Source organism: Coregonus clupeaformis, chromosome 31, assembly GCF_020615455.1.
Source record: "Coregonus clupeaformis isolate EN_2021a chromosome 31, ASM2061545v1, whole genome shotgun sequence".
Lineage (NCBI taxonomy): Eukaryota > Metazoa > Chordata > Actinopteri > Salmoniformes > Salmonidae > Coregonus > Coregonus clupeaformis.
Genome location: NC_059222.1, coordinates 33,485,949 through 33,512,248, shown reverse-complemented (window position 1 = coordinate 33,512,248; position 26,300 = coordinate 33,485,949). Strand labels below are relative to the sequence as shown.

Genomic DNA, 26,300 nt, shown 5'->3' with positions numbered 1-26,300 from the left:
GGACTGGTCAGTTAATACAAAGAGTAGATTAATATACAGTACTACAGAGTTAATAATCATTCTTTACATAGAGAAGGCACAGAAGGTAAGCAACACTGAGATAAACTTGACAGACAATAACTTTCCAGAATATGTCAAGGTTTCCAGTATATCAGGACTTTAAAAACTCTCCGGACACTTGGTGAATGGCACGTTGGTTGGAGGCAAAGTTTTTTCTTAAGCTGAATCAGATCAATCTCCATAGTAAGGCATACAGTTCTTATCAGAAAACATCATTTAATGTTATTTCTCACATACAAAATATAATATAAAAATACATTATAAACAGATGTTTTGTCTTGAATGAGTAAGAACAACCGCTTGGCAAGAGGAGAGTTAGGAGCTCAGGTATGTAACACACACACACATCTAATAACACAACACTATACAATAGGGTGTGTTCTCTAGGCAGACACACAAGTATACACATCACTCCCCCAAAGAAAATAAACACACAAAATTAACACTGTTCTGAGGAGGTCCTACTATACTAACGGAAGAAACGGACCCTTTTTGGCACTTTCCTCTAAATCCAAAATACATATGTAGGCTTATGGTAAACCACAACATTGAGTTGGTTTCTGTATAATACACCACATCTCTTTAACTTTGTTGAGACATAAAAAAGATGGTGTGAGGTTATTTCTCTTTCATGGAGAATATAAACTCACCATAGAAAGGCTGCTCTGGTCTGTAACATATCTCTCTATTGGAATAAATAAAGGCACTTTGTTCTCCAGATTCATTTAATACTGTATTGGTAAAGCAAACCTTATGGTTGAGACTCTTCACTCTGTAGCACCTGGAGGAGTGTGATCTTACCCATTAGATAGCCTCAGGTCACTGGAGAAAGGCAGGCATGGTGTAACAGTCTTAGAGAGGACATCATGTGAAACTGGTGTGACCTATTAAACCAGATCTGAGTAACTTTTTGTGTGACACTAACCTAACGTAGCAGGCGTAAAATAAACCCCTTAGTGGGTCGGCAGAAACCGTAAGCATTCGTTTTTTAGGCTTTGCCTCTTCTCTGCTTTCCCCCTGAAAACCAGATGCTTCCGGTTTCTCTAGATCCCCGCTGAGGGTTTGAGAACAGGGACAGTCAGACTAGCTTAGTGGGCATGGATAAGTTATGATCATACATATAACTGTTATTATTATTTAATTATTATAATATTATAGCTTCAAATCGACTCAATGCAGGGCAAGGTATAGAGACAGGTTATCTGACCAGTGCAGAGCGCATGGCTGGGGTTTGGTTGGGGGGTTGTGATTGGGTGGTTTTGATGTAGTGGTTCCTATAGAAGGGGCACATGGCTTGATAGTGTGGTGTTTGGGTGGGCGTGGCTGGTGACTGGGTCCTGATTGGGTCCTGAAGGGTCATTACCATGGCCGCTGGTCTCTGGTTGGTTTGGCAGAGGTGACTCCAGGGGGAGGGGCGTGGCTGCTGTCCAGATCATGGCAACGAGCAAGCCACGGGTGGAGACGGGCGGGTCATCAGTGGGTACAGAGGTCAGGGGTTAGTTGCTGTGGCAGCTGGGGGGGTTAGGAGACAGACGGACAGACACAAAGAAATTAAGAATAAAAAAAGACACATAGAAAAAGATAGAAAGAGATTAGTGTCAGCTAGTGGTGTCAGGATGACAACATGAAAGATTTAATGCATACATAACACCTTCATAAGCACTACATAGGCATTTATAAGTCAATATCTGCAAGTTGACATAAGGTCAGGCATATGCAGTAAGTGACACAATGTGAGATGCCAACCAGCGACTGCTGACATAGGCAGTTATGAATGCTTATGTATTGTTAATGAAGGCATTATAAAGGTGCCCTTTGTAGAACGTGTGAGCACTGCTACAGTGAGGCTAGCAGCACTACAGACAGAGAAACCATGGAGACAACATAGGGTATGGTTTCGTGTGAGGGCGTGAGAGTGTCACTGACATCTAAAGCTGTTCTGACTAACACAGTGTTTCTCAACCCAGTCTATGGGGGCCACCAGTAGTTTCACATAATCTAGTCAACTAATCATCAATCCCTTGATGGACTAGATCAGGCATGTAAACGGCTGGTGGGTCCTGAGGGTTGGGTTAAACACAGTTTAATGGTTAGCAGCAGTCACTGTGTATGTTATGGTATCTTGACAGAAAAGACCAAATGCAATGATGACCAATTAATTGATTAAAAATGATCTGGTATGGTTTCCAGACTGCTGTTAAGCATTAGAGATGTAATCTGCTAGAGAAGCAAAGAGGCCTGCAGTTACAGAGAGCCATGAGATGTTAAGAGATGTGGTTTTAGAAGGAATTCATTAAGAACAGATATTTTCTAATAATAATAACTTTCAGGCATTTGTTTTTGTAGTTTTTTGTCTGTTTTTTAATCTCAAACGTTGGTTCTCTACGTACACCAGTTAAACTAGGGCTGATACACAGCTTGCCTAGGGCAATTGTACTGTATGATAGTGACACCAAGAAAACACTAACATCACTTCAACATATAAAGTCGTACCGAAACAAACCCTAGAATGTTTGCAAAATAAATAAAAATGTCTGTAGTGTAAACTCTAAAGAAAACATCCCCAAGAATGCAATAACACGTCCTGCTCATAACTTAAAATTATATTCATAATTTTTACAATCACACAAAAAGTAAATTCTATTTACTTTTGCAAGCACATAAGCAACAACTACAGGTCTAAAAACAATAGGCTAAGCATAATGATATGACAATGGAATGTCTATCTAAATGATATCTCATGTAAACCCATCCCTACCCCATGAAGGTCCAGTAATGCTTACTTTACACACACGATCTCATAATGCAGATTTCAGTAGTATCTGGTCATATACTGTATAAGGTCGTATGGATAATGGTTATAAGGAGGCTGTTTCAGCTTCAAGTACTGTCTGTCTCTGATCCATAAGGTACAAAACAATCATTATAAAACCATATCAATAAATAAAAGAGTAGATCAAAAAGTACTGTTTACTTTTACAAAATAAAATCAAAGGAATGGTGTAATTTAAGACGGTATAAAAGAGATGACCCTGCTTGTCTCTTAGGTTGAACAGTAGTGAAACAACCGGGAAAGAGAGAAGGGGTGGGGGAGAGAGAGAGGGAGATAAAGAGGGGGAGAGAGATAGAGAGAGAGACAGAGAGAGCGAGAGATAAATAGTATTTGAACAGAGCTCTCAGAACTCTAAATCAAGAGAGTCACAAGGTCACAGTCACATGGAGGAACGGTCCATTCTAAAAGCAGGGGACAACCTCACATGCCTTCATCTATCTGACAGAGGGGCTATGAGCACCCTGGAATATTCACCCCTGGAACGGACTCATCCATTCCTATCACTACCCTCTCTCTGCTCTCTGACAGACTGTTGTTTTACTTTTACACACAGCTCACTGTTTGACCTTCCCCTCACATTCTGGTCTCATACCCCTCTTAGCAGGTGGCACACATAGGTCAGCTAACACACACACACACACACACACTGGCGCACACACACGTGCGCGCACACACACACACAGAATCACTCACACATGCGTATTCCCACTCACACTCACTCTGTCTGGTGATCTAACTGACCTCTGTCGGTGTTCACTACTCTTTGGTAAGGATGGACCCTCATATTGTGGCGTTGCACCTTAGCCGTCATCGCTCCTGCTCACCACGCAACCACATCGTCAAAACACCAAAACACAGGGGTTAACAGTGACATCATCAAACAGTTACAGAAACATTAAGAAGACAGTCAAGAGGCCCATCTCAGATAAATGTATGTGTGTGTGTGTGTGTGTGTGTGTGTGTATGTGGTGTGTGGTGTGTGTGGTGTGTGGTGTGTGTGTGTCTGAGGTCCATGTGTAGGAGGGAGGTTATCTCTCAGCCTTTGGTTTGGAAAGCCATACCTGGAGACAGAGAGAGAAATACAACCAGGTTACAACACAACACAACCCTCATTCCCAAATTAACTTGATCTGTGTGTGTGTGTGTTTACCTAATACTCCACTAGTGTCCATGGGGTATTCTAGTATAGATGGGGTTAGGGTGTAGGGGGAATATTCGTAGGGAGTGTAGAAGAATCCTCCTGATTCAGGTGATTGCTGCATCAGTCCTGCATGCTGATTGGCTCCTTGCATGAGGGCCTGCTGACTCTGGATCTGACGAATCAGGTGAGGCATTAGGTTGGGCTGTTGAACAGGGGCGGGGTTTCTCATAGCCTGCTGCATAACAGGGGAGGGACTGGAGATGAGCCGATGCTGCTGAGAGGAGGCTAGGGAGAAAGCCATAGTGGCTACACACATGCACGCACCCACCCACACATACACATACACATACACATACACATACAGATACACGCACACACACACACACACACACACACACATACACACACACACACACATGCACACGCACACACAGAGAGAGAGCGAAAAAAACAAATAAGAAAATCATTACTAGTTGGAAAAGAAAAAAATCTCCCTCAAAAAGCCCCTCCGAAGGTTTCAGGACAGTCGCTTTCTACACTCTTAGAAAAAAAGGGTGGAGGAGAACCCTTTGAAGAACACTTTTTGGTTCGAGGTAGAACCCTTTTGGTTCCAGGTATAACCCTTTCGGGTTCCATGTAGAACCTTTTCGGAACCCTTTTTCTAAGAGTGTAATGATGTCATCCTTACGTTGCTTGATGTTGGCGTCTCTGTAGGTTCCATTGAGAATGGCCAGCTCCATCAACTGCATCTTCTTCAGACTGTCCTCTCCTTCAGCCTACACACATGCACACATACACACACACACACGCACACACACACAGGACATTCAATATCCGTCCAGTTGGCTGAAGGCTGAATTACGTTACACTCTGGTGAACAGATTGTGAGTGATGTAGGCATACAGCTGTACAGCTAGGCCAGCGAGGTTAAACTAACAGATATCATTAACCCCCACCCACCCACTCAGGTCGTCATGGTTAAGTTAACATTTATCATTATAGTACCGGTACTTCACAGCTTAGCCCCCTCCTACCCTATAACTTCTCTGGTGTTGATGGATACTGTACTGTACACTGATTGGACATTAACAGAGGGGGGTGGGACAGCATAAGTTGAAAGGGGGAATAAGTTATATTACTGTAAGTCAGGGGGCCAGATGTCTTGTCTGATCATCAGGGGAATGATAATTGCAAGGAGAAGTAATCAAAATGTTCAAATGAATAGATTTGGTAGATAGTTGTTAATTATTTTTCGCTATCCACAGTTAACTTTAACATAGCCTATTAGCTAGAAAGGTAACTCCTAACACATTTATATATTGTTGCGGACCCCCTGCCGTGCCTCCGCGGACCCCAGCTTGAATATCCCTGCTGTAAGTCAATGCAGTGCAATTTGAGAGTTTGAGAGTTTGAAAGTTCACAACTACTTTATTCAATGTTGAATTCAGGAGTGAGAGCAAAATGTTTAGCAATACTTTGTCTGTGTCACGGATTCTGCCGAGGCTGCCCCTCCTCCTTGTTCGGGCAGGCTTCGGCGTTCGTCATCACCGGAATACTAGCTACTGCCGATCTATGTTCTATGTTTCTATGTTGCACCTGTTGTCTATAGTTACACACCTGTTTCCCATTATTGTGATCACTCCTTCCCTATTTAACCCAGTGGCTCCCAATGTGTTTTGTGCGTGGTTGTTTTTCGTTTCGTGTGTCGTTGGTTGAGCGGGTTAGTTCCTCCCTGTGTGGAGGTAGTCTGTGTTGTATTCTTTACTTATTTCAGTAAAGTACGTTTCTTAGAGTTCTGTGTCCTGCGCCTGACTTCGATCCACCGCATATGACTGACACTCGTGACAGTCTGTGGTGTGGGGGCATTGGGTAGCTGGCTATGAGAATGTGAGAAATGTTGAGGGACGCATGGAAAGAGTTCATGTGAGAAAAGAGAAAGAGAATGAGGAGGAGGGAATGAATTGAGTGTGAGAGAGGAGTGAAAGGAGTGATAGAGTGAAAAGAAAGAGTGAACAGTCTCTCCATTCATCCCCTCCTCCTTTCACAACATGCATTACCATGGATACGCCTTTATAGATGCTGCCTGGCGAATTACACACATACACACATACACACACACATACACACACACACACACACACACACACACACACACACACACACACACACACACACACACACCCCGCTGGGCACAGACAAAGTCTAGTTTTGATTTACATTTGGTTGAGCTGTCAACTAATGTGAATTCAACCTGAAATCAACAAAACATTTCACCATGTCATTGGACTTAGGTGAAAAGTTGGGTGAAAGAAATACAGAATGACCTTACGTTGATTTCTTTTTGCAAATACAATTCGTTTTCCACGTTAATTCAACGTCATCACATAGATTTCTGGGGTTGAAATGAAGTGGAAACAATGTTGATTCAACCAGTTTTTGCCCATTGGGACATACAGTATACAATATATATACACACACACATAATTATAGCATGAAACTCATGGTACTCACGGCTGGTACGAGTAGTTTCTTGACCTCTGCGGTAGCTCTTTGTAGTTTGATCTGAGCTCTGTTGTGTGTGTCTTCCACTGTGATGAGTACATGGAGTTCCTCACTCAGATGTTCCCAGTTAGGTTTCCCTCTGTTCAGCTCCTCCTGATATACATTCAAAACAATAATATTCCCAGAAAACTGTCCACATTGGCTTTAGTTCTGTAACAACAGGTCAGAATGTCTACCTACTCTTTCTACCTCTTTCAACTAATTTCCCCATCTCTCCATCCCTCCCTCTCTCCCCTCTTTCGTTCTTTCTCTGAGGTGTGGGATGGGTATATTCTCATGAGAGGTAGATGGAATGCTGATGATATGCTCCACCTGCCGTTACCTGCTCCACTGTAAGTCTGACACCCTGGCCAGAACCAAAGAACCAAAACCAGCAGAGAAACAGATGGACTCAGCTCTATTCACCTCTACTCCACTCCATTATAATCTAGTACCAAAATAAATACACCATGCTATGTGTGTGTGTACATAGGTGCATGCATGCCTGCATGTGAGGCCGGCAGTTAGCCTAGCAGTTAAGTGCATTGGACCATTAACTGAGAGGTTGCTGGTTTGAATCCCTGAGCCGACTCGATGTGCAATTGAGCAACACACTTAATCCTAATTACTCCTGCAAATTGCTTTGGATAAGAGCGTCTGCTAAAATGTGAAGTATGTGAGCCAATTATGTGCAGTAGGCAGGGTAGGCCTATGATAATCTAATAAAAAAAGCTGTTTTGGAAAGCAAAATAAATCATATAAAAAAATGGTCATTACTTTTTTGTTATCTAATGTTTTTTCAATGATTCGGGTGGTTTTTATGCTCAGAATCTAAACATTTAATAAAACTGCATCAAAACCTCAGGAAAGGCACCAGGGTATACATGCCTTCATTCCCATCCATTCAAATCCATTAAAACATGTTACCTACTCCAGTCACTGTTGATTGCCCATGTGTATTGCCTAAACTTGTTGTGTGGGTACGCCTATGGTAAGCTCTGCACATTTGGGTGTCTACATAATTTTGTGCTCGCATCCGTTGAACTGAACAAAGCTAGCTAGCCAGCAAAAAACAACATGACAAATGGACACTATACTGTACCTCAAACAATTTCCCAAGTTGGATTTCCAAGAAAACTTGGTACAATTCAGAGAGGGAGACCAACACCTACACTTCTTGACTTTCATCAGATCGGGACAACGACACGCTGCTGATGGCCTCTGGATATGATACCTGGCTGTCAAAGGCATCAACCGGCTTTCTGCTGATGGTCTATGTGGAGATTTTCAGCTAAACTGATGCACTCTTTCGTGTTCTGCAGAATAAAATAATGGCCACGGGGTTCTGCTGTGCACATATCAGCGCCACAATGAAAGTTGTGGTTGCTCGGAGACAAGAGTTTGATCACCAAGAAGCTCATCCTGAAGGACAGACAAATGGACTTAATTTACAAGTAAAGGTAGGCCTATATGCATTTTCCTTTGCAATTTGCGGGTTATGCTATTGTTGAATGAACATGAGAATAGACAACATCCATTTGATCCATTTGATTTATCAAGCTAGAATTTCAATTTGATGAGACACTTTTTTAACGTTTTGAACTGCATTTTTCAGTCATTTCATTTTTGATATGGACATTTCGTTAGAACCTTATTTATTATACACTGAGTATACCAAACATTAAGAACACCTTCCTAATATTGAGTTGCACCCCCTTTTGCCCTCAGAACAGCCTCAATTCATCGGGGCATGGACTTTACAAGGTGTTGAAAGCATTCCACAGGGACACTGGCCCATGTTGGCTTCAATGCTTCCCACAATTGTGTCAAGTTGGCTGGATGTCCTTTGGGTGGTGGACCATTCTTGATACACACGGGAACCTGTTGAGCATGAAAAACCCAGCAGCATTGCTGTTCTTGACACAAACCGGTGCGCCTTCCATACCCCGTTCAAAGGCACTTCAATCTTTTGTCTTGCCCATTCACCCTCTGAATGGCACACATACACAATCCATGTCTCAATTGCCTCAAGGCTTAAAAATCCTTCTTTAACCGGTCTCCTCCCCTTCATCTACACTGATTGAAGTGGATTTAACAAGTGACATCATAGCTTTCACCTGGATTCACCTGGTCAGTCTGTCATGGAAAGAGCAGGTGTTTTGTATACTCAGTGTATATGTGTGTGTAATAATATTATTATTATGTGTGTGTGTGTGTGTGTGTGTTTACGTGCATGCGTAAATCCATTGTGAAAGGCTGGAGTTTGGATTGCAAACTATTCTGATAAAATGTGTGTAATAATATTTCACATAATAATATTATTACGTGTATGTGTGTTTGCGCACGTAAATCCATTGTGAAAGGCTGGAGTTTGAGTTCCACACTATTCAGATGAAATGTGTCCATATATTGGTCTTTAAGTGCCACCTATTGGTTGTAACTTTGGATGCTACATCGATCTATGGCTGAGCTGAGTTGAGCAGTGTGTCATTTTGTCGGATGATATGAAATATGCCACCATCGGAGGCTATCGCTTGTGTATCTGGGCTACATTGGTATTTACATTTGGTGAAAATTGTCTGTCAATTTCGGTTAGTAGCCTATGTCAATCTGGTTGTTTGAGCTATCTGTTGTACTGTATGGTGAACTTGGGCTTCATCAATGTTTATTTGTGAGTATATCTGGCTTTGATAATAGCCAGTGTCTACCCAGCCACCAACCTCACCGCACGACATTGGTGTGAGCGTACCTACCTTCTTTTTATCTCTCATGGATCCTTTCCCTCGTACCATAATCTTACAGCCTGTCTCTGCCTCGAGCTGTTTGGCTGTCAGACCCCTTGGACCCAGGATCCTACCTACAAAGTTAAACTACACACACACACACACACACACACATACACACACATAGAGAGAGAGAGACATATTTTAAGAATATGTAGGTCCAGGAGTTGGTGCCTAGCCATGAAATACTCCTGGCCGTGGTTGGTAACTTGTTCATACTAGCTAAGTAATAAGACATATGATATTGGAGGGAATACTCTCCCAACACGGAAAAATAAACTGAAGCCTGTACGCGCTCGTGTGTGTGTGTGTGTGTGTGTGTGTGTGTGTGTGTGTGTGTTGTTGGTCGGTTTGGAGTGTCTATTGTCCATGAAATCACAAACAACGGACTCACTCCAAAGTATTTAGTTGTCGAAAGAATGTGGTATTGTGACATGTATTTAGAGTAGGGCTGGAGAAAAAGCCTGCACGTCCATTCACTCTCCAGGAGGAAAGCTGGCCACCACTGATTTAGAGAGTGCTGCTGCAATAAAAGTATGTTGAACCAAGGATGGCACAGACAGAGATTTCTTATCTTTTTGCATACTGCAATCTTCATGTTAATATTTAATTTCTGTTCTTATTGTGCACCATTCTGGGCTTCTGTGTGTGTGTGTGTGTGTGTGTGTGTGTGTGTGTGTGTGTGTGTGTGTGTGTGTGTGTGTGTGTGTGTGTGAGAGAGAGAGAGAGAGAGAGTCAGGAATAGGTCATTGTGTGTGTTGGCTTGTGGTGAGGCTGGACACTCTTAACCTTATCTGTCACTGGAGCTGAGAGATTAATAAGACAGCTGCCTCTCTCTCTTTCTCACTCTCTTTAGCTCTCTTTCTATCTCCCTCTTTCCCATCTCTCTCTCCGTTTGTCTTTCCCTCTGTCTCTCTACCTTTCACACCCTTGTGTCTGTCTGTTTTTGTTTCTCTGACCCCCAACTTCTATACGGGTGTCAACGCATTCTCTTCATTCCTAAAGAACTCCTTTAACACACCCACATGCACGCACACCCGCACGCACACGCATTCATACACACACACTAGAGAGAGAAGCTAGTCATTATTTTTAGCCCTGATCTCATCTGTTCCATCGTCTTATGTGAGTTTGTGTGGGTCGTTCTGCGTGTGTCTGTGTGTGTTTGTGCACCCGCGCCATTTTATCATGTGAATGAAGAGAAGCTTCTGTCATCACCTCTATCTGATGTCCTCTGCCCTCTTTTATAAGGGCTGGGAGCTTAGAAAGCAGCCCTTTCCCCTTTACTGCTACCCCATCTATGTTAACAAATCTGAAAGGACCAGACAGGAGTATCAACATGGCAATGGCTCTACCTTACCCTCCAATGGGCTGGAAGTTTCTGTTGTTATGGAAAGGGGTTGATTTCGGTATAGATATGCTGTCACTCTGGATAGACACTGCAATAAAGTCTACAAAGGGTGAAAAAAGGTTTGTCCACTCACGTCGGGGTACTCTTTGACAGGCACGTAGAGCTTCTCCTGCAGCTGAGCCACTGGACCAATCCCATTAGGCAGCTCCTCAGAGTTCCGACCCTCGGCGGCCACACCTCCATTCATCGAGTCGTTATACATGTCCTTGCGCACTCTACCTATCTCTGATGGAGGGAGAAAGAGAGAGAAAGAAGAGAGAGAGAGAAACTGATCATTTAGAACACTAGGCCCAATAGCAAAATAAAGACAGAGTGTGTGTGTTTGTTTAAAGCTGTCTGACTCAGACTTCCAATATTGTTGCATGATGCATTACTAACAACATTTAATAGCCAACCACTATAATAACCCGCTAGGCTACTGCACACACACGCACACACACACACGCACACACACACACACACACACACACACACTACCCTGTGAAATAACTATGGCCTGACGGAAGCAGAGTGATAACTAAGTTTGACCATAGTAATAATAACTAGAACCGTTAATTATGTAAAGCTATAATCACAACAGCTTTAAGCCTCTAATAACACCTGACCTCACACGTAAACCTGATTATTACACACGCGCACACACAGACCTAAAAGTAAACGTACACTACACACACACACACACACAATATAACACACACGCACAGTGGATGATGTGTCTTGGATGAGACAGCCACAGTAGTTAAACTAACACAATATGAATAATGTGGCTGTAGGACGGAAAGAGAGACAGTGCGTACATGAGTGTGTAAGTATGTGCATGTTTGACCATGGTCCAGTCTATAAATACAGAGACAGCTCTAGATAGTGTAATGGCAGGTTGAAGTGTTGAGATAAATCCTAGCGCAAATAACTCCCCCTCTTCCTCTCTCTTGTCTTCCTCTCTTCTCTCTTACTACTTTTTCTTTCTTTCTCCCCCTCTGATTTTCCCTTGTCAAAAACAAAACCATGACCACTGTTAACATGATCAATAATTCCACATAACATGTTATTGTTTGTTTCCATGTTGTTTGTCCTGTTTGGTGTGTGTTTGGTTGTTGTGGTGGTGGCCTCTTGAAATACTACAATCAATAAATAAATAAATCAACTACACACACAAACAGGTGTGTGTGTTGAAATTGTAAATATTGTGAATTTGTATAATTGTGTGCAAGGCTCCCTTGAAAAAGAGGCCTTGGTCTCAATGGGATTTTCTGTTTAAATAAATGTAACTGCATGGTGCTCGACTTGTCTAAGTCGCCCTCCCCAGTCAAATATTTTCAGGCTGACATCCCATTGACCGTGTGTGTACTGAGCCTCGTGCCTGGCCGGGGATGGGGCGCCACATTCACACCCCTCGCACATTAGGTCACCGGCCCAGACTAACAACTGTCCGTTTGTTCACAGCACCCACTGCCTGGTGTGTGTGTATTATTGTGTGTGTGTGTGTGTGTGTGTGTGTGTGTGTGTGTGTGCACGCATGTGTGCATATGTGTATCTCACAGTACACTGTAAAATAAATCTTGTTGTTTGAACTTAGGGACAGAATAGGGGAGGGTTGTCAAACTTATTTTTTGCTTTGGGGAGGGTTGTGTGGGTTTTTATTGGGCACAGGGGAGGGTAGTGCGTTTTTCCCCTGGTTAACATTTGCTCTTCTGCTCATATTTTCCCTATAAACAATGGCTTGACTTACTTTGATATTACCCTAATAAAGTTTAGAAATGTTTGTGAAGGTTTGGTATGGTGTGGCTATTATTAAGCTTTAGCTACTGCAGGCCTGTGATATGAAGGAAGTGTGCCCCGGCGCACCAACTGACTCTGACTATTGAACTTGAGGTGAGGAAGACCAGAGTTACTCCTATAATCTAACAATATAATGCTTGTCTTTATACAAAATATTCTGATTGAAAAAGTTACGAATTAGCCTCCTTCTGTACATCTATATCTATATAGCAGACGCAGTAGCCATCTGACATAAATAAATGCATGTCGGTGTCGTAGCATGCCACCGGCATATTTCTATCTCTCTGTATCTCTCGGGTTAGGCCTAAGATTATCTTCCTTTATATAGGCTATATATATTTATTAAAATGTTAATAGCATACAGTGGGCATCTAAGCCTATAGGCCTATGCATGCAATGCCCTGATTCATGTAATGCTCAAATCTCTGACAGGTGAACAGTGAGGTGGACAATTATTGTTTTAGGAAAGTAGCCTGAAAAGCAATAAATAAAATTGGCTATAAAGTGTTGCATATGCTACACATCGCAAAACAAGGAATAGTGTTTTTGTAATTTGTTATAGGCTGTTTTTAAGGACACATAAATATGGCTCATTTGGCCAATATCACTCGTTTATTAATGGCGCTGGCTGCGCAAGTTCGTATCTGAATGCATATGGATGTCCGGTAAAATTCTCAAATGTCCGGTAAATTTAAATCTTCCCTGTCAAGTTGTCCGGTGACAGATTTTCCTAAAGGAAACTCTGAAATGGCACGTTGTTTTTATGAAGATTTTAGAATATTTGCATTAAAATCTGTCGCCAATTGGATGGAAACCTAGCTAGTGCGCTACTCCAGTGTCACTTTGATTATGTCTGCACATCATGGTTCACCAGCAGCCCCAAACATCTAAAGAATAAGCTACCAGCCAAACAAGCTTGTAAGAATTGTACTTAAACACCCCCCTCATACTCATCTGGAGGTTGAGCATTTTTTAGTCTCCCTCTCTGTAATGTGTCTGTATCTATGTAATTGCATCGAGTCTTCTTGGGTATGACGCTACAAGCTTGGCACACCTGTATTTGGGGAGTTTCTCCCATTCTTCTCTGCAGATGCTCTCAAGCTCTGTCAGGTTGGATGGGGAGCATTGCCGCACAGCTATTTTCAGGTCTCTCCAGAGATGTTCGATCGGGTTCAAGTGCGGGCTCTGGCTGGGCCACTCAATGACATTCAAAGACTCCTGCATTGTCTTGGCTGTGTGCTTAGGGTCGTTGTCCTGTTGGAAGATGAACCTTCAGACCCAGTCTGAGGTCCTGAGCGCTCTGGAGCAGGTTCTCTCTGTACTTTGCTCCGTTCATCTTTCCCTCGATCCTGACTAGTCTCCCAGTCCCTGCCGCTGAAAAACATTCCCACAGCATGATGCTGCCGCCACCATGCTTCACCGTAGGGATGGTGCCAGGTTTCCTTCAGACGTGACACTTGGTATTCAGGCCAAAACGTTCAATCTTGGTTTCATCAGACAAGATAATCTTGTTTCTCATGATCTGAGAGTCTTTAGGCGCCTTTTGGAAAACTCCATGCAGGCTGTCATGTGCCTTTTACTGAAGAGTGGATTCCGTCTGGTCACTCTACCATAAAGTCCTGAGCTTTTTGGCCATCAAGGAAAACACTATGTCTGGCGCAAACCCAACACCGCTCATCACCCCGAGAACACCATCCCCACAGTGAAGCATGGTGGTGGCAGCATCATGCTGTGGGGATGTTTTTCATCGGCAGGGACTGGGAAACTGGTCAGAATTGAAGGATTGATGGATGGCGCTAAATACAGGGAAATTCTTGAGGGAAACCTGTTTCAGTCTTACAGAGATTTGAGACTGGGACGGACGTTCACCTTCCAGCAGGACAATGACCCTAAGCATACTGCTAAAGCAACACTCGAGTGGTTTAAGGGGAAACATTTAAATGTCTTGGAATGGCCTAGTCAAAGTGAATAGTTATGCACGATCAAGTATTCTGTTTATTTGGTCTTATTTCTTGTTTGTTTCACACAAAAAATAGATTTTGCATCTTCAAAATGGTAGGCATGTTGTGTAAATCAAATGATACAAACCCCCCAAAAATCCATTTTAATTCCAGGTTGTAAGGCAACAAAAAAGGAAAAATGCCAAAGGGGTGAATACTTTCACAAGCCACTGTAAATAAGGTATTTCTGTTTTTTATTTTTAATAAAATTGCAAAAATGTCTAACAACCTGTTTTTGGTTTGTCATTATGGAGTATTGTGTGTAGATTGCTGAGGATTTGTATTTATTTAATCCATTTTAGAATAAGGATGTAACGTAGCAAAATGTGGAAAAAGTCAAGGGGTCTGAATACTTTCCGAAGGCACTGTACATACAAACAAACTATCAAACGTTTGTTGAGATTGACAAAGTCTATTTATTGTGGTGTTGAAAACACAAACCATGATATTGAAGTGCCCAAGTTGGTATGCTTTGTTTATTGGTTGTGTGGTGAATTGGCACAGAAACCTGTTTGTGGAAAATGTGTTGCATATATTTTATATACAGTTGAAGTCGGAAGTTTACATATACCTTAGCCAAATACATTTAAACTCAGTTTTCCCTACTCCTGACATTTAATCCTAGTATAAATTCCCTGTCTTAGGTCAGTTAGGATCACCAATTTATTTTAAGAATGGGAAATGTCAGAATAATAGTAGAGAGAATGTTTTATTTCAGCTTTTATTTCTTTCATCACATTCCAAGTGGGTCAGAAGTTTACATACACTCAATTAGTATTTGGTAGCATTGCCTTTAAATTGTTTAAATTGGGTCAAACGTTTCAGGTAGCCTTCCACAAGCTTCCCACAATAAGTTGGGTGAATTTTGGTCCATTCCTCCTGACAGAGCTGGTGTAACTGAGTCAGGTTTGTAGGCCTCCTTGCTCACACACGCTTTTTCAGTTCTGCCCACACATTTTCTATAGGATTGAGGTCAGGGTTTTGTGATGGCCACTCCAATACCTTGACTTTGTTGTCCTTAAGCCATTTTGCCACAACTTTGGAAGTATGCTTGGGGTCATTGTCCATTTGGAAGACCCATTTGCGACCAAGCTTTAACTTCCGGACTGATGTCTTGAGATGTTGCTTCAATATATCCACATCATTTTCCTTCCTCATGATGCCATCTATTTTGTGAAGTGCACCAGTCCCTCCTGCAGCAAAGCACCCCCACAGCATGATGCTGCCACCCCCGTGCTTCACAGTTGGGATGGTGTTCACTATGTGATCACGCTCTCCGTAGCCGATGTGAGTAAGACTTTTAAGCAGGTCAACATTCACAAGGCCGCAGGGCCAGACGGATTACCAGGACGTGTACTCCGAGCATGTGCTGACCAACTGGCAAGTGTCTTCACTGACATTTTCAACATGTCCCTGACTGAGTCTGTAATACCAACATGTTTCAAGCAGACCACCATAGTCCCCGTGCCCAAGAACTCTAAGATAACCTGCCTAAATGACTACCGACCCGTAGCACTGACGTCTGTAGCCATGAAGTGCTTTGAAAGACTGGTCATGGCTCACATCAACAGCATAATCCCAGAAACCCTAGACCCACTCCAATTTGCATACCGCCCCAACAGATCCACAGATGATGCAATCTCTATCGCACTCCACACTGCCCTTTCCCACCTGGACAAGAGGAACACCTACGTGAGAATGCTATTCATTGACTACAGCTCAGCATTCAACACCATAGTGCCCTCTAAGCTCATCACTAAGCTAAGGATCCTGGGACTAAACACCTCCCTCTGCAACTGGATCCTGGACTTCCTGACGGGCCGCCCCCAGGTGGTAAGGGTAGGTAACAACACATCTGCCACACTGATCCTCAACACGGGGGCCCCTCAGGGGTGCGTGCTCAGTCCCCCTCCTGTACTCTCTGTTCACCCATGACTGCATGGCCAGGCACGACTCCAACACCATCATTAAGTTTGCCGACGACACAACAGTGGTAGGCCTGATCACCGACAACGATGAGACAGCCTATAGGGAGGAGGTCAGAGATCTGGCCGTGTGGTGCCAGGACAACAACCTCTCCCTCAACGTGACCAAGACAAAGGAGATGATTGTGGACTACAGGAAAAAAAAGAGGACTGAGCACGCCCCCATTCTCATCGACGGGGCTGTAGTGGAACAGGTTGAGAGCTTCAAGTTCCTTGGTGTCCACATCACCAACGAACTATCATGGTCCAAACACACCAAGACAGTCGTGAAGAGGGCACGACAAAGCCTATTCCCCCTCAGGAGACTAAAAAGATTTGGCATGGGTCCTCAGATCCTCAAAAATTATACAGCTGCACCATCGAGAGCATCCTGACTGGTTGCATCACCGCCTGGTATGGCAACTGCTTGGCCTCCGACCGCAAGGCACTACAGAGGGTAGTGCGTACGGCCCAGTACATCACTGGGGCAAAGCTTCCCTGCCATCCAGGACCTCTATACCAGGCGGTGTCAGAGGAAGGCCCTCAAAATTGTCAAAGACTCCAGCCACCCCTAGTCATAGACTGTTCTCTCTGCTACCGCACGGCAAGCGGTACCGGAGTGCCAAGTCTAGGTCCAAAAGACTTCTCAACAGCTTCTACCCCCAAGCCATAAGACTCCTGAACAGCTAATCATGGCTACCCGGACAATTTGCACTGCCCCCCACCCCATCCTTTTTACGCTGCTGCTACTCTGTTAAGTATTTATGCATAGTCACTTTAACTCTACCCACATGTACATATTACCTCAACTACCTCAACTAGCCGGTGCCCCCGCACATTGACTCTGCAACGGTACCCCCCTGTATATATAGCCTCCCTACTGTCACTTTATTTTACTTCTGCTCTTTTTTTCTCAACACTTTTTTTGTTGTTGTTTTATTCTTACTTTTTTTGTTTAAAATAAATGCACTGTTGGTTAAGGGCTGTAAGTAAGCATTTCACTGTAATGTCTGCATGTCACGGTTTCGGCCGAGGCTGCCTCTCCTCCTTGTTCGGGCAGGCTTCGGCGCTCGTCGTCTCCGGAATTCTAGCTGCCACCGATAGATGTTTCATGTTCGTTTGCTTTTGTCTGTTTGTGTCACACCTGTTTCTGTTTTACGTAATTAGTGTCTGTGATGTCACGAGAGGCTGTGTCCTGGAGGGACGTTACATCCCCCTGAGGTGGCTGCAAACCCAGACAGCTATGGCTCCATCTGCTGGTATGGTCGGGAACTCCACCCCTCTATGGCCAATCTTCCCACGCAGCTGAAACAAATGAGGAGCTGATGAGCTGAAGGTTTGGGAAGGGAAGAGACACAGTCTCCAACCTGGGCTCTCTGGAGGACAAGAGTGCTGCACGTCCACTTCCATGAGGAATATAAGGATTTGGAGATACTTACCTTTGGGAAATACTCACCTTTGGATATATGCACCTGTGGAAATACGTGAGAGACATTTGGAAGGACTTTTTGCTGGGTTGGCCACTAGCTGCAACGTGGACTACAGTAAGGCTGGGGAAAAGTTATCTGAGCGAGTGAGAATTATGATTTTGGATGTGGAAGAGACATCCCTGAACTGTTAACCCTTAAAGAGCCACAAGAGAACAGAATTTTGTTATATTTTCGTTAATTTCCCAAGACCTATAATAAAATCCTTGTTTTGTTTGAACCTTGTCTCCTTGCACTACTTGAGCAATCCCGCTGAAAGCTGTGTAGCCTCTCGTGACGTCACATGTCCTATAAGTTTCTCGTTGTGTTTGTCATGTGTTGTGTATGATTGTTTTTCGTCAGTGTTGTGTTTGCTCGGTTGAGCATAGTTTCTCCACTGCGCTGGAGCATAGTTGCACTTGTTCGTGCACCACTTCGTTTGTCGCACCTGTTTGTGCGCATTTGCCTTTTCGCCTTGTGCGTAATTTAGCTGTTGGGCTTAGTTGTCCTGTTGCCTGTGTTGGGCCAGAAATACAGCATTTTGGAACCTACAGTCGGCGTCCTGCATTTGATTTCCTACACTACACCTACACACGCCCTGACAGAATCATACACCAGTCATGGAATCAGCAGGAGCCGAAGCAGCCCAGACAAGACTGGAAGCCCAGGTTCGGGACCAGCAAGAGCAACTCCTGCAGATGGGGAACGCCCTGCAGGAGGTGATTACCACACTCCGAGGCTGGGGTTCGCCTCCACCACCGCCCGCCCTGCCAGCACCATCGGCCAGCCCGGCCATTCCAGCGCCGGAACCTCGAGGAGTCCGACTATCTCTCCCGAGGGCTTACGACGGGACAGCGGCTGGGTGTCAAGGATTCCTGCTCCAGGTAGAGCTATACCTGGCCACCGTGCACCCGGCACCTTCAGGGCATGAGAGCGTGTCCGCCCTGATCTCCTGCCTGGCCGGGAAAGCGTTGGAGTGGGCCAACGCGGAGTGGAGGAAGATCGACGCCACGACCATCACGTACACCGAGTTCTCCCGCCGCTTTAGGGCGGTGTTTGACCATCCCCGGAGGGGAAAGCGGCGGGGAGCGTCTGGTCTTCCTCCGACAGGGGAAGAGAAGTGCCCAGGAATTCGCGCTCGATTCCGTACTCTGGCGGCAGATGCAGGGTGGAATGATCGGGCCCTCATCGATCTATACCGATGCAGCCTACGTGAGGACGTCCGTCGGGAGCTGGCGTGCAGGGACACCAGTCTCACTTTCGACCAGCTGGTGGATATGTCCATCAGGCTGGATAACCTGCTGGCTACCCGCGGACGTCTTGCGGAGGGTCCGTCCATTCCACCCTCCAGCGCCTCCGAGCCTTGTCCCATGGAGCTCGGGGCGCTGGCGCTAGAGAGAGGAGGGGTCGGCAGGCTAGGGGTCCATCCACTGCACCAACTGTGGTCGGGAGGACACACCGCGGCTAGGTGCTGGGGATGGCCTCCTAGGGGAGATGACGACAGGCCCCGCACTGGGGATTCCTTCCAGGTGAGTAGGCGCCCACTCACCCAGAGCTCTCTGTTGCCCATTTCTGTATGCCTGTATGTTTTCCACAGGTAGCACCTCATGCCCAGCATAAGGCGCTGGTAGATTCAGGCGCAGCTGGGAATTTTATTGATAAAAAGTTTTGTTTAGCGTTAGGGATTCCCCTCATTCCTGTTGATGTTCCTTTTCCCGTTCACGCCCTAGATAGTCGTCCGTTGGGTACGGGCTTGATCAGGAGGTCACGGCGCCACTTAGGATGTGTGCGCAGGGGGGATCATCAGGAGATGATTCAGCTGTTCCTGATTGACTCTCCTGCGTATCCGGTGGTGCTGGGCATGCCCTGGTTGAGTACCCATAACCCAGTGATTTCGTGGCAGGAGAGGGCTCTGATGGAGTGGTCTGCTCAGTGTGTGGGTAGATGTTTGGGTGTTTCCGTAGGGGCTACCTCGGTGGAGAGTCCAAACCAGGTGCCCGCATTGCACATTCCACCTGAGTATGGGGGATTTGGCTATCGCGTTTAGTAAGGCGAGGGCGACGCGGTTGCCACCCCATAGGCAGGGGGATTGTGCGATAAACCTTCAGGCAGGAGCTGCGCTCCCACGGAGTCATGTGTATCCTCTGTCTCAGGAGGAGAAGAAAGCTATGGAGATTTACATAGACGAATCGCTGAGACAAGGATACATATGGCCGTCCACTTCCCCGCGTCCTCGAGTTTCTTTTTCGTGAAGAAGAAGGATGGTGGTTTGCGTCCGTGCATCGATTACCGTGGTCTCAATCAGATTACGGTGAAGTATAGTTATCCACTCCCGCTGATTGCGACCATGACTGAGTCGTTGCATGGGGCGCGTTTCTTCACGAAATTAGATCTCAGGAGCGCGTACAACTTGGTGCGCATCAAGAAGGATGATGAATGGAAAACAGCCTTTAGTACCACCTCGGGCCATTACGAGTATCTAGTCATGCCATACGGGTTGATGAATGCTCCATCGGTTTTCCAATCATTTGTGGATGAGATCTTCAGGGACATGCAGGGACTGGGAGTCGTTGTGTACATAGATGACATTCTCGTGTACTCACCTACCCGTGTCGAGCATGTGGCCCTGGTGCGCAGAGTGTTGCGGAGGCTGGTGGAGCACGACCTGTATGTGAAGGCAGAGAAGTGTCTGTTTTTCCAGGAGTCGATCTCCTTTTTTGGGGTATCAGTTGTCAGCGTCAGGGGTGAAGATGGAGGTAGACCGAAGGCCGGCCGTAGCGTAATTGGCAAACACCAACCACTGTGAAAGAGGTGCAGCAGTTTTTGGGGTTTGCGAATTACTACCGGAGGTTTATCCGGGGTTTTGGGCAAGTGGCAGCTCCCATCACGTCTCTCTTGAAGGGGGGTCCGGTGCGTCTGCAGTGGTCAGTCGAGGCGGACAGGGCGTTTGGGAGGCTGAAGGACCTGTTTACCTCGGCCCCGGTGCTGGCGCATCCGGATCCCTCTTTACCATTTCAGGTAGAGGTGGACGCGTCTGAGGCCGGTATTGGCGCCGTGCTTTCACAACGGTCAGGCGCGCCACCTAAACTCCGCCCCTGTGCCTTCTATTCCAAGAAGCTCAGCCCGGCAGAGCGAAATCATGACATAGGGGACAGGGAGCTGTTAGCTGTGGTACAGGCCCTTAAGGTGTGGAGGCACTGGCTTGAGGGGGCTCAACACCCTTTCCTCATTTTGACGGACCACCGTAACCTGGAGTACATCCGGGCAGCGAGGAGGCTGAACCCTCGGCAGGCTAGATGGAGTATGTTTTTGACCCGTTTCTCTTTTAAGATCACCTACATCCCTGGGTCACAAAACGGGAAGGCAGATGCGCTGTCTCGGCTGTATGACGGGGAGGAGAGGTTCGTGGAGCCCACTCCCATACTGCCGGAGTTGTGTCTAGTGGCACCGGTGGTGTGGGAGCTCGATTCTGAGCTCGAGCGGGCATTACGCACCGACCCTAGTCCACCACAATGCCCGGAGGGTCGGAAGTATGTTCCGCTTCGAGTGTCGGGATCGATTGATCTATTGGGCTCACACGTCACCCTCCTCTGGACACCCGGGTATCGGCCGGACAGTGCACTGTCTTAGTGCCAAATATTGGTGGCCCACGTTGGCCAGGGATGTGAGGGTTTATGTTTCCTCCTGCTCGGTGTGCGCCCAGTGTAAGGCGCCTAGACATCTGCCTAGGGGTAAGTTACTGCCCCTGCCCGTTCCACAACGACCATGGTCCCACCTCTCGGTGGATTTTATAACTGACCTTCCTCTCTCCCAAGGGAATACTACCATCCTGGTCGTTGTGGACCGGTTCTCTAAGGCCTGTCGTTTGCTCCCCATGCCGGGTCTTCCCTACGGCCCTGCAAACTGCCGAGGCACTGTTTACCCATGTGTTCCGGCACTACGGGGTGCCCGAGGACATTGTGGCTGATCGGGGTCCCCAATTCACCTCCAGGGTCTGGAGAGCGTTTATGGAGCGGTTGGGGGTCTCGGTGAGCCTCACCTCGGGCTACCACCCGGAGAGCAATGGGCAGGTGGAACGCGTAAACCAGGATGTGGGTAGGTTTCTCAGAACATACTGCCAGGACCGGCCGGAGGAGTGGTCAAGGTACGTTCCCTGGGCCGAGATGGCCCAGAATTCCCTACGCCATTCCTCCACGAACCTAACCCCATTTCAATGTGTGTTAGGTTACCAGCCGGTTCTGGCACCCTGGCAGCAGAGCCAGATCGAGGCTCCTGCGGTGGATGAGTGGGCGCGGCGCTCGGAGGAGACTTGGAACGCTGCACACGTCCACCTGCAGCGGGCCCTCCGACGTCAGAAGGCGAGCGCTGATCTCCACCGCAGTGAGGCACCGGTGTACGCACCTGGTGATCGAGTCTGGCTCTCTACCAGAAACCTGCCCCTCCGCCTGCCCTGTCGGAAACTGGGTCGGTGGTTTGTAGGGCCATTTAAAGTCCTGAGGAGGTTGAACGAGGTTTGTTATAGATTACAGCTTCCTGTGGAGTATAAGTGTATTAACCCCTCGTTCCATGTGTCCCTTCTCAGGCCGGTGGTAGCGGGCCCACTCCAAGAAGATGAGATCTTGGAGACTCCTCCGCCCCGTTGGACATCGAGGGGGCACCGCGTACTCCGTGAGATCCATCTTGGATTCGAGACGCCGGATGGGGGGTCTCCAGTATCTAGTGGAGTGGGAGGGGTACGGTCCGGAGGAGCGGTGCTGGGTGCCGAGGAGAGACGTGTTGGACCCGTCGCTCCTGACGGAGTTCCATCGGAGGCGTCCGACGCGCCCTGCGCCGCGTCCCCCTGGCCGTCCCCGAGGCCGGAGTCGGCGCGCGTCTGGAGCCGCGCGTCAAGGGGGGGGTACTGTCACGGTTTCGGCCGAGGCTGCCTCTCCTCCTTGTTCGGGCAGGCTTCGGCGCTCGTCGTCTCCGGAATTCTAGCTGCCACCGATAGATGTTTCATGTTCGTTTGCTTTTGTCTGTTTGTGTCACACCTGTTTCTGTTTTACGTAATTAGTGTCCTATAAGTTTCTCGTTGTGTTTGTCATGTGTTGTGTATGATTGTTTTTCGTCAGTGTTGTGTTTGCTCGGTTGAGCATAGTTTCTCCACTGCGCTGGAGCATAGTTGCACTTGTTCGTGCACCACTTCGTTTGTCGCACCTGTTTGTGCGCATTTGCCTTTTCGCCTTGTGCGTAATTTAGCTGTTGGGCTTAGTTGTCCTGTTGCCTGTGTTGGGCCAGAAATACAGCATTTTGGAACCTACAGTCGGCGTCCTGCATTTGATTTCCTACACTACACCTACACACGCCCTGACACTGCACCTGTTGTATTCGGCGCATGTGACCAATAAAATTTGATTTGATTTGATTTGATTATTCGGCTTGCAAGCACCCCCTTTTTCCTCCAAACATAACGATGGTCATTATGGCCAAACAGTTCTATTTTTGATTCATCAGACCAGAGGACATTTCTCCAAAAATTACAATCTTTGTCCCCATGTGCAGTTGCAAACCGTAGTCTGGCTTTTTTATGGCGGTTTTGGAGCAGTGGCTTCTTCCTTGCTGAGCGTCCTTTCAGGTTATGTCACTATAGGACTTGTTTTACTGTGGATATAGATAATTTTGTACCTGTTTCCTCCAGCTTCTTCACAATGTCCTTTGCTGTTGTTCTGGGATTGATTTTCACTTTTCGCACCAAAGTACGTTAATCTCTAGGAGACAGAACGCGTCTCCTTCCTGAGCGGTATGACGGCTGCGTGGTCCCATGGTGTTTATACTTGCGTACTATTGTTTGTACAGATGAACGTGGTACCTTCAGGCATTTGGAAATTGCTCCCAAGGATTAACCAGACTTGTGGAGGTCTACAAAAAAAATTCTGAGGTCTTGGCTGATTTATTTGGATTTTCCCATGATGTCAAGCAAAGAGGCACTGAGTTTGAAGGTAGGCCTTGAAATACATCCACTGGTACACCTCCAATTGACTCAAATGATGTCAATTAGACTATCAGAACCTTCTAAAGCCATCATTTTCTGGAATTTTCCAAGCTGTTTAAAGGCAGAGTCAACTTAGTGTATGTAAACTTCTGACTCACTGGAATTGTGATATAGTGAATTATAAGTGAAATAATCTGTCTGTAAACAATTGTTGGAAAAATTACTTGGGTCATGCACAAAATAGATGTCCTACCAACTTGCCAAAACTATAGTTTGTTAACAAGAAATGTGTGGAGTGGTTGATGACACCTTGATTTGGACCAGCACCTCCCCCCCAGTAAATGTAAATCTGTCTCTTATTATTATCAGGTAACTGGTTCAACAGCCTTTATTTCTTTTTTTACTTTACTTTTTGGTCTAAGTGTTACCTGAACAAAAAATATATGTATAATTCAACTACAAACTATTTTCTGGGCATCTTACCTAAAAAAGGCTGTGGAACTAGTTACACACACACTGCTTTTAACATACAATGTTTTCAATTTACATGTTCACACCTGGGATTAGAACTCATCTTCTCTTTGTGACAGACTGGGTTCAAATGCCTTCTGTTTCTTTTTTCCTGTATTTATTTATCTGTATGTATGTATGTATGTATGCATGTATGCATGTATGTATGTATGTATGTATGTATGTATGTATGTATGTATGTATGTATGTATGTATGTATGTATGTATGTATGTATGTATGTATGTGTATATATACGGTGTGTATGTATGTATGTATATTATTTTACTGCTCTAGGGATATAATTATTGTTTGGATAACCTTATCTATTATGTATAGATTTTTACCTTACATTTTTTCACTCTTAATGCGATGCGCAATGCAGAGAACACCAGAAGAAGAATGATAATTTAATTACCACAGTGAATTATTGTAATGTTTGTTTATGTGTCAATTAATCCCATAAGGGATGGGTTGCCAATTGGCGATTTGACATGAAAATAAAATGTCATTCATTCATTGATTCATTCACAACCTCTTGGTTTACGGCATTGCAATATTCCTGCTACGCCACCATGTCTGTGTCAATGATTGATTTCACCTGTATTGCCCCACCAACATTAGACAACTATACAGAAAAACAAAAAATTGCTGAAATAAGTAAATCAAATCAATGTTAAGAGAATAGTCAGATTAACTGATAATTGACACAGAAATGGTGTGTAACAGGAAGATCGGAATGCTGTGAACCATGAGGTTGTGAGTTCAAATCCCAAGTGAGGACATGTTGAATAATAATTACTGTAAATTAACATGCACAATGTAATCATATGTGTCAAATATGTCAGTTGAAAACATTGTATATTAAAAGGACTGATTGTGTGTGTGTAACCAGTTTCATATACTTTTTTAGTTAAGATGCCCAAATAATAATTTGTAGTTGAATGAACATATGAGACAAGTTGAGCAAACACATCATTTTAAATGGACATAATTTTTGCATACTTTTAATCAAGTTGGAGCTAAGTTTGGGCCAATACTTTGTTTTTAGTTTAGGTAACACTTGGATCAAAAAGTTGTAGCCTATACCAAGCAACATAATTGACATATCCACCAACTAATTATAGACCTAGGCTACCATGTCTTTTGTAAATCTTCTAAAAAATATGCATTGAGCCTACACATTTACCTTCTTCTAGGAGCCGCTCCAGGTGTGTGAAAATGCCAGTGAAGTTGGGCAGCGAGCTCATCACCTTCCGGTCCGTCATCAACTGCATCAGATAGTCCGGGCTAGGCCTTGGTCTTTCCCGGACCTGCTCACTCATCTCCCCGACCATGGCCACACTCACAACTCAAGTCTACAAAATTAGGGCCGACGCTCTGCAATGACGCTTTACAAAAATTTGATTAAAAGTGATGTCCAAAAAGCTGCCTCGAGCCCTAGCCTCCGATTCTGTGATGAGTTTGTCACGCACCGCTCTGAGTATTCGGCAGTCCCAATGTCATGCGCTAAAGTAACGGGACCGGAGAAAAAGAGGGGAAAGAAACGAGAGGCTTTTTACTCCGCTCGCTTGATTAGGCCTACACTATCGCAAAAGTTGTGTCCCGCGTTTCTGTAAGCGAGTTCTCTTCTTCACCGTTTCACAGCAAGATAGAAGTCCCTAGTGCCTATTCACGCTCTCTCAGAGTCGGTCCACTTGTTTTCTCCCCTTCATTCCTCCTCGCTCATGTCCGGTGTGTGTCGATATTCAGACCCTGTCATATGACCACACATCACACTGCAAGAGCGAGAAAGAGGGAGAGGGAGAGAGAGAGACCGAAATGGGGTAGGGGGTGGTACCAG

At 45.5% G+C, this 26,300-nt stretch overlaps 1 protein-coding gene across 4 annotated transcripts; it reads right to left on the bottom strand.

Moving 5' to 3' along the window:
• Positions 1 to 256: 256 nt before the first annotated feature.
• Positions 257 to 26,300, bottom strand: LOC121547384 (protein quaking-B). 4 transcript variants are annotated; one of them, XM_041858639.2, is made up of 8 exons: positions 25,647 to 26,299; positions 10,843 to 10,994; positions 9,329 to 9,445; positions 6,546 to 6,689; positions 4,723 to 4,810; positions 4,044 to 4,340; positions 3,635 to 3,709; positions 257 to 1,572 (listed from the first exon to the last, which is right to left on the bottom strand). In XM_041858639.2, the coding sequence occupies exons 1-8, from the start codon at positions 25,792 to 25,794 to the stop codon at positions 1,550 to 1,552; spliced, it is 1,044 nt and encodes a 347-aa protein (XP_041714573.1). In that variant the 5' UTR covers positions 25,795 to 26,299; the 3' UTR covers positions 257 to 1,549. The 4 variants fall into 4 exon arrangements, 3 of the variants coding, with proteins under 3 accessions (XP_041714573.1, XP_041714572.1, XP_041714574.1); XR_005996521.2 differs by having other exon boundaries at positions 1,549 to 1,572; positions 3,635 to 3,954; XM_041858638.2 differs by lacking the exon at positions 257 to 1,572 and having other exon boundaries at positions 2,360 to 3,709; positions 25,647 to 26,300.